This window comes from Amblyomma americanum, chromosome 11 (assembly GCF_052857255.1).
Source record: "Amblyomma americanum isolate KBUSLIRL-KWMA chromosome 11, ASM5285725v1, whole genome shotgun sequence".
In the NCBI taxonomy this organism is placed as follows: Eukaryota; Metazoa; Arthropoda; class Arachnida; order Ixodida; family Ixodidae; genus Amblyomma; species Amblyomma americanum.
The window spans coordinates 2,372,528-2,384,202 of NC_135507.1; the positions used below are offsets into that span (position 1 = coordinate 2,372,528).

The 11,675-nt window shown below is 47.8% G+C and overlaps 1 protein-coding gene across 1 annotated transcript; it reads left to right on the plus strand.

The window, feature by feature from the left end:
- Nucleotides 1-792: 792 nt before the first annotated feature.
- On the plus strand, nucleotides 793-11,367 carry LOC144111158 (uncharacterized). Its single transcript, XM_077644316.1, has 5 exons — nucleotides 793-1,156; nucleotides 4,284-4,751; nucleotides 5,026-5,461; nucleotides 6,706-7,031; nucleotides 8,433-11,367. Exons 1-5 carry the CDS (start codon nucleotides 1,096-1,098, stop codon nucleotides 8,723-8,725), a joined length of 1,584 nt encoding a protein of 527 aa, XP_077500442.1. The 5' UTR covers nucleotides 793-1,095; the 3' UTR covers nucleotides 8,726-11,367.
- The last annotated feature ends 308 nt before the right edge of the window (nucleotides 11,368-11,675 follow it).

The window sequence follows — 11,675 nt, forward strand, 5'->3', positions numbered from 1 at the left end:
TTTGTCTCCATTATAGGGAGCAACAACTCAATCAACCCCCCACAGATCCCTCTCTAAACTCGAGCAGGTTAGCGCCAGCTCCAATCCTGTACCTTTATATCCACAGCTCACCTTGCTCTAGTTATGCACCGCCTGGACTTTTCTCCCGCGAATGCACCCTATGCGGGGCACCCAGAGCAGACGTTCACTGTATCCTCTACATTTGCTCCGAGCTCCAGCCACCCTCTAAATGGCAACTCATCGACATAGAGCGCGGTGGGAGATCGCGGTGTCCAGCTAAGAGCCGGCTGCACAAAAGCAGCTGGTGGGCTGGGATCTAAGAGTTGTTGAGATCCACAAGCTCCCGACCACCCTACACGATATCGAGCCGACCCATCAGTAGGCTGTCATCATAATTAAGACGAAAGAATCCCGCCACCACCACGCCCTAATTGTGAGCCGCGAATCATCTGCAATTTTTCCGGGATTATAGAGCTCAAAATGGACCTTAGTCAAGTGGACACAGTTGAATTTGCTGCAGTTCGTTGACCCGCAGCTAAGAAGCCCGATATGATTAGAAATTAGAGATGGAGAAAGAGAAAAGGGCAAGCTAAGTAGACAGCGCTCCATGGCTAAGTCAAATATAATTTATTCGGCGCCTAACAATAACCGAAACCAGTCTTTTGGACAGATGAAGAAAACATACAAAAGAGTTTTCCAAGCATGTAATGCGCGGGTCATATGTCACATGACCAGCGACACAAAATGAATAAAAGATAAACGCATATCGGTGGCACGGGAAGCCATCAGAACAGGGCGACCGCCGTTATTTTGACGGAGCCGACTCCTCGGTGCGGCCTCGGCGGCCATGGCGGCAGGCAGGCCTCGTAGCTGGTGATTGATGCAGCCGCGCGCCCCGTGTGGCACTGCAGAGAGTCCCCGACGGTCGTGGCGCTGCACCTTGCACTACGCGAAGAGCGCACGCTGGAAGCGCGTTCACCCCGGCCGTCCGTCACGGCAGCAGCGAGGGCCGCTGGGCGGCGGTGAGCCATGGCGCCGCCGCGGTGACGATCCTGTGCGGCGGAGGACCCTGCGGCAGCATCGACCCGCCGCGGCATGGCCGGGCGTGTCCTCGTGCGTGCCCTGCCGCTGCTGCTCGTGCAGTACTACTGCGCCGGTGGGTTGCGGCGGTTTTGCTGCCGACCGTCCCCCTTGGGCTCGAATGCCCTAGCGCTGCGAGCCTGCTTGGCGCGCAAGTGGGTGGCGTGAAAAACGCCCTCGAACGTCTGCGATTCGGGCAGGGTGACGGGAAAGTAGAACGGTAGTGGAGAAGCGCTGGCATGCCGATGTCGGCGATCTGAAGCAGTTCCCGCACTTCGTAAGTGTCTGGCATGTAAACACTGCTCGATTATAACCGTCGAGCGTATCCACGGTGCCAGCCCAGAGTGCGAGCTCCAATGACCCAGCTGTTCTACGTTGGAGCTAGAGCACGAGGAACATCGGTGGGCGCAAGACGCCAGCACTCGTTTTTCATGCATGCATACATACATACAAGTGTAAAGGCGTAGACGAGCACGGCCGCATGAGATTTAGTGCAAGTCTTTAACCTGAATAATGCATGCTTGATTTTCGGTGTGTAAACGGCGAATTGGATACTCGCGTGAAAGCACCTTGGCAAGCTTCTCTCCGCGACCTCCACCTGCCCCTTTTTTTTCTCCCACCCTAATAGTTGGGCCATAGCCTCCGGCCATGGTTGGGCATAGAGGACGAGCACATTGTTCACTTCAGCTAGAATAGGTAGGGTGGTCGATAAACCTTTATCTGGTCAGGCAGCTTTCTTCCATGTTAGACAGAACCGGCCACTATGAAAGGTGTCAGTGTCGGTTAAAAGACAGCAAGCTGCTGCTGTACCAGTTGTACTATGGTAGAATTGCATAGAGAGAGAGAACTGTGTCAGGAGTAAAAGCGAAGAGTTGATTCAATAAAGCTTACCAAGTAGTACAGTCACAGTTGTGTAGCAAAGATACTGTTTTGCATGTTGCACAAGTGCAGACAGGAAAAAAAAAATGTTTCAGCCAAAATTAAGTTCTGTAAACTTGTGGTAGTAGTAAGTAGTTTTATTAAAACAGTAATTAAAAGGAAGGGAAAGATTTTTGCTAGGCCCGGCGTTGCTAGCTGGGGCAGCGGAAGCATGCTATGGATAAGCTTCACAACCAGTAGAAGTTTCCTAAAGCTCCTGTAGCTCTTCTTCCTGCTGAGAGTGCTGTGCTTCTATCTGTAATTTGAACAATGCTATACCTATAATGATTAGACAGTGACTGGATTGTTTCCTCAGTAGTAGCACATAACTTGAATAAAGCAATGTAAGTATGGTTCACATATATTGCAGGAAAAGTTAAACGGCATGTAAATGTAACAAAATACAAACAACTGAATTAGCAGCACACTAATCATGTTCTGAGAGGAAATATGTAGAATGGCAATATGTTCAGTGCATCTAAGTTTGCATTATCCATGAAACAAAATGTGCCCCGTCTACTTCTGAATGTATATATGAAAAATGCAGATTTTCATGCACAATTTATAACATAAGAAACGAAGAAAAAAATGATTACAGTGCATACAAGTAAGGTCATGTGATTTCACATATTTGTCAGATGTGAGTGATTTCAATTTGAAAGATGGAAAGTTATTTATTTTCTTTGGAATGTAGCAAGCAGACGCTTCCCTTTACTTCAGTCAGAGGCATCTGTATTTTTTTACAGAGTCTGAGTAAGCAGCATATTTGAAGCTGAAGGTTAAGGTTAAACTTTTGTATAGTAAGCAAAAGGCTCATAATTGTATAGTCGGATACAACTTAAGTCTTCAGTGAAGCTCCGCCCACATTTAAGACCAACGCACAGAATTCCTCGTCGACAAAAACGTAGTGTGTTGTTAAAACTTATATTGTCACCTAAACAAGAAGCTAATCACAAGAAAAAAAGTTATAAGATCAAGAATGTTTATACCTGGCTTGTTTAATAAAGTAAGACATTAAAAGCTGATTTTGTTTACTTCTGGGACTGGCTAGCGGAGTAATACAGTACACCGCGGATTGTGGCCCAGTGCTAACAACTGCTGTCTTTTTAAGTTGTATCCTACCTACAATAGAAAAATAATTTGACCTGTGCTTAACGATGGGGGGGGGGCATCGACTTGACAGTTCACTAGGAATGACTAATTGCTAAAAAAAAATCAATGTGATGGCAAGTCAGAAGTCAAAAGTCGGAGAGGGGGGAATGCACCTGAGGATCTGTTGCTACCAAGGTCACGGAGTTGTGCCATCTAACTGCTTGTGTGAAAAAAGAACGAGGTATTAAGGCAGTATTTTATAAAATGTTTACTGCCTTCACTTTGCAAGTTCATGAGCTGAAGTTGACAAGTATTGTGTGCCATTAATCTGTAAATGTTGCTTGAGGCAATACGTTCGGCTATGAGAGCCGAATCTTTCGAAGGTAGTTAAGCTTTTTTTCCAGAGCTGACTGAGCAAATCATATTGAATGTAGTTATTAAAAATTCAGTATTTTTCCTTTGCAACATACATGCCTTCAACTTCTGAATGATTTCTGATGTACAGAAAAGACGAAGACAGACAGAGAACACACGAATATGCAATAAGCAGGAAATATAAAAATGTAAGCGTTTCTCGGTGTATTGTTCCTGAATCTTATGCAGCGTTCTTGACAGCGATATGGGCACACATGCATTTCAGCCAGGTGTATACGAAGTATATGCGGCCAGTCTGGCTTGGTAGGTGAAATGTAAGTGACTGAATGGAGTTCACCTCGCCATTGAACAAATTGTGCCTTGGATGGAATGTTATATGATTGCTGGTAAACGTGCATACCATCATCTAGTCTTGAATGTGCGTAGGCATCTCATCACTCTGAATTGTGAAGCTTCCACTTTCTGCTGTTTACTGCCATCAAATAAGTGAGTTCGGATAGCATCCTGGCCTTTGGGTCTTCCCAGTGGGTAAAATTTTTCATGCTGGGCAGGCCAGCCAACACAGAATTCCAAGCTGAAGTACCTCATTCTTTTTGGGTAGTGTGTGGTTGCCCTTGAGAAACTGTACAAATGATTACACACAGAACGGCCTTACAATAGTTTTGTGCAAAAACTGTCATCTGGCTTCTGCACAGTCTACAAAAACGCTGTTTGCTGATGGTGGATGCAGCGAGGGAGAAAATTTCCATTGCTGATCACAAGTCCTTTGACTTTGTTGCCTGTGTCCTGTTTAAAGAAATGCCTTCCACTTTTTGCAGTCTGCAGTGCAGATGGCTGCGACTTTCCAGCGAGCTGGTGGGGAGAGTGGTTCCTTCAAGGGGCACGGGGGCCCGTGCGCATCAACCGCACCCACTTGTCTGGACGGGGCCGCTGCATTGAGGGTCACGACAGCAAGTTTCTGCTGGCTGAAGCTAGCTGCGTGCGCTGCCTGGGCATCAGTGCCAAACATGCCAATGTGCTGCAGTACAAGGAAACGCCCTGCTCCCACTTCACTTCACACGCGGCTGTGTGCGCCGAGTTTGCCGGAGATGCCAGCCTCTACTCGCTCTTCCGACTCAACGGCAGCGCGGAGGAGTGTCCGCTACAGGGACCGTTGCGGTTCAAGTACAACCAGGGCAGCGGCGACTGTGCCAATCCAGAGTCACACCTCGAGTCGTGCACCGAACCCAGCCAGCTGCTGCTGCGCTTCCAGGCCTGTACCAGTGTGCTGGGCTCTGAGAGCAGAGGTAATTGTGCTGCTTAAGTTGGGCCAGCTGTAGGCTAGAGCTCCCTTCGCTAAACCTGCCTGAGAGAACAAAAGAGGGTGGGAGCCATTTCTTCCTCCGCTCCTACTAGCTGCACTGGCTGCATGATCGCTATATGGGTGTGCCAGGGCTATTGCTGGCCATGACACCTAGTTTTTCTGACTAAACAAAATTGGCACCATAATTGAAACACAAGCATTGTGCCGTGCATATTAGTGCTGGTGCGAGTTTTCTGGTGGTGGGGAACATTGTGCAGAGGAGCAGCTGACATGCCTGGCCTCATGGAAGGAGGGCTCGGTGCGGTACCTTGTTGGTCGACTGGTGCACGCTGCGGCCAAGACAGATGCAGACAGGCTGCGCTGCTTCGCATATGAGCACATCGCTGCTGATGGTGGCTGGTTGGTGGCCCAGTCGGGCGACGCCACCTGTGATGCGCTCAGTGGTGCCACTGAAGGCTCCCGGACTCTGCGCCTGTGGCCCCCGGCTGCTACCGGGGCGGGACATGCCTGCAGCTGGCCTACCTGGTTCTCGTTGGCTACTTGGCAACCGCTACAGGCAGGCAGTGCACCACTGCGGGTGCTGGCACCCGACGTGTTGCTGCTGGGCACCACAAGGCTGCGCTGCTTGAAGCCATTGCCCGAGCTCGGTGATCCGCCTGAGTCGCGCTTCCATGTCCAGGCTACATACGAATGGTAGGTGCAGTGCATTGAGCAAGCAGAGTCCCGGGTATTTGTGCCGGCAGGCTCATAAGCACATCCATGGCATGAAATATGAGCAGTTGCCCTAACAATTAACAGTAAAAACCAGCGAGACTCGCAGAGCACTGATGTCTCCTACTGCAGGAAATGTTGCAGCCATTGGCCTTCTATCAAAGGCTATAAGGCAATGCAAGCTTGCTTTTTCCAGTTGGTGGCTGCCGCACCAATTTGCGTAGTCTCTGCTTAGAGCGTGCTGTACGCCTCTCTTTGCTCCAGCTTGTCAGGCGCTCTCTACAGTGCATCCTTTTGCCGCTTTCCATTCCACTCCATCTTTTGCCCCAAGTGCCCTCTGCTTGGTTTCTTTCCCGAGGACACATTGGAAAACTTACACTCAGCTGCACACGCTGCCTTGATGTTCTTAGCTCTTTTTAACAGCAGGTTCTGCCGCCTCACCTTGTGGTGATTGTGCCTGTTTCTTACAAGGAGGCGTCGTATGGGTGACTGAAAATCAGATTGTTATCAAGTGGCTCCTTAATATCGACATCTTTAATGCGGCTTGATAGCCTTTATCAAGGGGTATGGATGCATACAGCAGTGCCAGCAGGGGTAGCAACTGCTGGTGAAGCGCAAACATGAGGGTAAGAGAAATCTTGATGGTAGTGCCACAGAAATGTGCTTGTAACATATTCACAGGAAAGATGGTGCCACACACAAAGCCAGTCATGTGGGAGTGGGAGAGAGCCAGAACTCGTGGAATTTTGCATCTTGGCCGATGAAATTGCAATACTGGAAAGCATTCAGCGAGGCCCATGAGCACATTAACCCATTATCACTATACGAGCAACTGCTGTCTGTGAACACCGGAACCAAAAGGAAAACAGAACTGCTAGCGCACCTTATTCGCATTTGGTCTAACTACCCAAATCTACCATCACTTTTTTTTTTGCTTTTCTCTATATCTTGGTTTACACGTTATGCTTGTTCATTTCATCATTCGCATCTTTTATGTCTGGCCTCGTGTCTTGTTAAGTGACTTTGGCCGCTTTTCTGTGTGTCTGTCTTGGTTCAGTAGAGTTTGCTTGGGGGCTAGTTGGTTCACGCTTTCTAGGTAGAGTACTTTTTAGCGCAGCACATAAAGGGGTCAAGACGGGTGCTGTTTTTGTTGTGCTTTTCCCCCCATTCAAATGTTTCTATAAATTACCAACTACAATTACCAAGGCCATGCGCGTTGCTTGCAGTACCATCAAGCAGCGTTGCCTCGGGCTGCTGCAGAAGGCGGCGCATGTAGTGGAGTTGCGGCTGGGTGACTGCGATCAGCCTGCCAAGCCACTGACGCTGGTGCAGCACCAGGAGCAGCAGCAGGCACCGGGGGGTGGCGGCGGTGGTGGCAGCTGTGGGCCCTTGCTGGGCCGCCTGTTCCTGTTGCCCCCTACTCCGCCAGCTGGAGCAGGGGCACTGCTGCTGCCAGCTCAGGGCTGCAGTGGCCGCCCAGTGCTGAGCTCAGGCTGCGGCTACCACCAGGACCAGCTGCAGCTGCTGCTGGGCTGTGGCTCCGACATCCACCGTGAGTGCTGCTGTGCTCAGTCTCACGTTTTGTATGCGCTGAAGTGGAGGCTACAGCTGGCCTCAGCCAGTCGGGGGCTGAATACTCAAAACAGCTCGCGTCGGAACAGTCCATTATTGGACAGTGACTGGGCTCCTATGTGCATGGGTTACAATTGTCAAAGGAACAGGCACAAGCCTGTCACGAAATAGTCTTATGTGCGAGGTAGGTTGATAATTTGACCACTTACCGTATTTACTCGGCCTTGCACGATCGGCTATGACAAAATCGTCAGATCACACCATGATACAGTGAACACCTTTTGAAGCAAACAGTACTAAACACTGGCGACACAACCTATCAACCACACACTTTTATTGAGGATGGATGGATGTACGGACAGACAGACAGACAGACGTAGATATGGGCAGATAGACGTATAATGCAAAATTGTGACTTACAGGAAAATCTGTCGATTTTCTTTACTCAGCGTAGTGCACCCTCTCCCCAAATTGACTTCAATTTTTATGGAAGTAAAGTGGGTTCATTATGCAAGTAAATATGGTAATTGCTGGCCAGCTGCTGCTTTTTAAGTGTAGTCCAAATATCGAGACAGTTTTGCTTCCTTCTGGGTGTCAGTGCACCGATTGCTCCACTGTCCGTTTGCATTTGTTGTCAGTAATTTGAGCTCAGAATGCAGTGCTGCTTGTATTCTTTTTTCGTGTTCCTCTTGGTCCGAGTGCAGATCATTGCTGGCTTGCTTGGTTCTTTGTCCCTTCAATTTCCGCCCCACCATGTTGGCTCAGTGGTTAGGGCGCTCAACAACTGAGCTGGAGAATTTGGTTCAATGCCAGCCTTGGTGGCTGCATTTTGTTGAAGGCAAATTGCAAAAGGTACCCGTGTGCTATTCGAAGTTAACGCGCATTAAAGAGCCCCACGTGGTCTAAATTAATCCAAGAGTCCTCCTCTATGGTGTCCCCCGTGCATTGCTTCGGGATGTTAAATCCCACAATTCCTTTGCCTTGGCTCATTTTGGCAAGGCCATTGGTAGTACTCCACTGTGCTACATTGTTATGTCTGTTCTGCACAGGAGTGCCTGTCTAGAACATAAGGCATAAAAACAGCACCCACTGAGATGTTCACTGGTATTCCATATATTGTATGTCCATATTAACTACAGGAGACTACTACCTACCCAAAGGCTGTGGTCGGCATCCGTGTGTTTTTATGTCCCACACGTTTAGTTATTTCAACCTGGCAAGCTGGCACTTGGTAGATATTTTGAAGAGTGCAGCTGTTGGGGCATTGAATACTGCTTTGTGTGCAGTCAAGATAGCCAGTATGATATCATTTGATCTCATGCTAAGCCTGGTAGGTGTGGACAGGAAAGAAATTGGACAGATATGTGGCACTTACATGCAGGGTTTGAGTGCCATGGCAGCTGGGAGGAGAATGGCACACGACTGCTGGTGGCCAGTGCATTGGCGAGTCGTCGCCACTACTGCATCGCTGTGTCAGCACAGCGTGTACAGTTTGCAGAGAGCCCCCCCGCGTGTGTGCGGAACCTGCCTTGGCCATGGGTCTCCTTCAACCTGACGCACACCGACGACTGCGGCGCAGACGACAGCGCAGCCACAGCTGCCCACTGGCCAACATCGGTGCTGCTGTTGCTGCTGTTGCCACTCCATTTGGCCCCAAGCTGGGTACTTTCCTAGGCATGTGCTCAAGAGACGTACTGCGGGCGTGCATTTTATGGGCGTCACATCGGTGGACACCATGTGGGACAGTGTACTGCCCGAAAGACTGGATCGAGATCCTTCGAGTGCACTCTTCCAAACAAAGCTGGGCAGGCTGTAACCTTGGTGCAAACTGAAGGCCCTTGAACGACACTAGGTGGACGTGCTGTGTGGTGCTGCAGGACAAGTCAGGTGCTGATGTGAAATTTGTTGTTTACACTCATTCCATGATGTGATCTGCGAGTAGGCTGTTTGTTGAGCCATCGAACCTTTTGGCCTGCTGGCAGACAGGCTGTCGAATTGCGTCTGTTGGCAACTGTGGCGGTTAACACTGCAGTGTGGATGTAGTTCCAAGGAGTCTCACACGAGCACAAAGCTGGCAGCTGAATTTGTAATGGACATCTTGCTTGTTTTGTGCACTTCGTTTGGTCACGGAGGAATATTTCATTCACAGCTGCATGACCGGTTTGTTATATGTCACTACTTTAAGTTTTGTTTGTTTGATGCCAAAGTAAGAGACGACCAATTAGAGGTTGTTTGGACTTCTTAACTGGACAAGAAATAAAGTGATGTAAGGTAGTTTGAGGAGACAGATAGGTGGTCATTGCATGGCTGGTTATCGCAGCTTTCAGTTCTCTGCTCAATCTTTCGCTATGCAGAATTACACAATCCAATAGTTGCTTGACACATTACATCAGTGCGTAGTTGGGGCAGCATTGGAGCCTGCTCTTGTGCGAGGATGTTTTCGCACCGAGATGCTATGCAAAGCTGCGGCTCACAGTTGACAGAACCAGCTTCCGCAGTTGCAGGCAAGGTCATTGAAGTTGTTACTGGCTAAGGTCCATGCGTTCAAGCCAGTGCTACTGTTCCCAGTACTGAATTTGTATAGTGCCCTGAAAAACGAGTTCATTGCAAAATAGCATTTAAAGAGTCTGTTGAGGAGAGCTTTAGCTTGAGCTGAACTGCACTTCTTTGGTCCAGATAAGAAGGCAGAGATGTCAGACTGACTTGAACAAAAATAAAAAAGAAACTCAAAGCAGTGTACGTGACAAAAAGTAGAATTTCAATTTATGGCTTGGTTTTATTCTTTTTAGAAAGGCACGTAAACAAAAAACAGCAAGGTTTGAAAATGATTACTTTTAAATTTCATTTTTACAACTTGGTTCATGGTGCAAACAGATGTTAGTGTGTTGTAAATTACAATTGGCTTGTGCAAGCAGTGAAAGTGTACAATATTGGCATCTTAGTTTGCAGAGTGTGTGATTTTGGCAAAAAAATTTTTGATGAACTAATGTAGCCCGAAATTTAAGCTTCAGATTTTGTTTGCTTCAAGCAGAATGGGTTATTATGTTTTTACATTTATTATGACTGCATTTAAAATTCAAATAGAGTATCTGCTGTCCTCCATTGCTATGGAGCAGCACGCAGTAGCTGTTCTAACTCAATATCTGCTGTGTTAGTCGCTACATTTGTTATGCGATACAGCGCGAACAGAGACAAGGACGAGGAAAGACAAGACACCATAGCGCTGTATCGCATAATGAATTACCAACTAGCCCGTTCCGCCACTCTTGCATGCTACATTTGTGTTCCATCTTTTTCCCTTAAGTGCAGTTCCCTCGATGATGAGGCAGTGGTGTCCATGTTCTTTTGTATTTGGATAGAGATGCCAAACCTAGGTCTTCCTCTGAAGTTTATGGGTTCAGAGTATATCCTCATGGCATCCTGCTGATTGTAAATTGCAATGCAGCCACACTACCTACTGTTGGATGAAATATGAAGTTCTCATTAAGGAAAATTTGATCAACAGGGCTGGGATGACATAGCGATTATGTTCCTTATCGCCCCGAGGTTCCGAAAAGGGCATGCAGGAAGCGTCAATGAATGACACTGGCTGCCAGCAAGTTGGTAGCAGTTCACTCGCATTTCTTGGCTGCATCTTCAGTACATGCTGCGACAGTAGGAGACAAATTGCCAGCATTTTATTACCTCTGCTGTTAAAACCTTTCACTGTCAAATGAATTCGCGAGGAATGTACCAAAATCGGCTGAATTTTTGCGTTTTTTTTTGGCAAAAATGGCTGTTGTCAGACTCAAAACGCATTTTATCGACAACTACTGCCATGTAGTGTTGAAAATTGCAACCAACACAACATCAGTCCGAATGAGTGCGACACGTCATTGGGGATATTGGTATTATCTCCCATGATGAGTGCAGCTTGGGTTTGGTGGTTGAAGGGTTAACTAGCAATCGCATTGCGGAAATTCCTTGCCAGATGTCAGAGGTGAACAGATTGTAAACCTGCAAGTTTTGTCACCTGGTCTAAATGGGCAGTGAATAGAACACACATGCTGGCAAGCAGCAAAGTACTCTAGACTTGGCTTGAGCAAGTTGAGTCAGCTTACTTGGCATGGTAGAGTACGTTACTTTCACATTTGTTTAACCGTTGTAATTTTTAAAGTTACTTGCAGCTGGGGGCTCCATGAGTGCCGTGTTCATGCATAATAGATGAGAGTAAGTAAAAGTTGCTAGTGCTGTGGGTGTATGAGGGACAGTGAGCACCCTCTGGTCCGACAGTATTTTTGTAGCCATGTCTCAGCAGTAAATACTGATGAATTACATGGTGTGGCCATTTCATGTATGTCATCACTGAGGAGTGCATGCAGTTCCTGCACTCAATAAGGTGCACTTGAACGCATTGTGGGGCTGGCTGGGTACCCACATTAGAACTCGTAAAACTGAGCAGTTAAGGATGTCAGAAAGGTCGGATAGAGGCTGTCCCGACTTCTTGCCATAATTTTTTTTTTCATTGTTTTATAGATTGCTGTGGTAAGTGAGGCTTCAATCTGCCACAATGATGGATGCTCCTATTTATAAAAATAGTCTGAGCCTCGGTACGTTTTCATATGTGCAGTGTGGCAAGACCGAA

Coding starts and splice junctions, on each gene's coding strand:
- LOC144111158 (XM_077644316.1), top strand. CDS start 1,096: ATGGCCGGGCGTGTCCTCGTGCGTGCCCTGCCGCTGCTGCTCGTGCAG. Junction 1,157..4,283: donor CGTGCAGTACTACTGCGCCG/GTGGGTTGCGGC, acceptor CACTTTTTGCAG/TCTGCAGTGCAGATGGCTGC. Junction 5,462..6,705: donor GTCCAGGCTACATACGAATG/GTAGGTGCAGTG, acceptor CGTTGCTTGCAG/TACCATCAAGCAGCGTTGCC.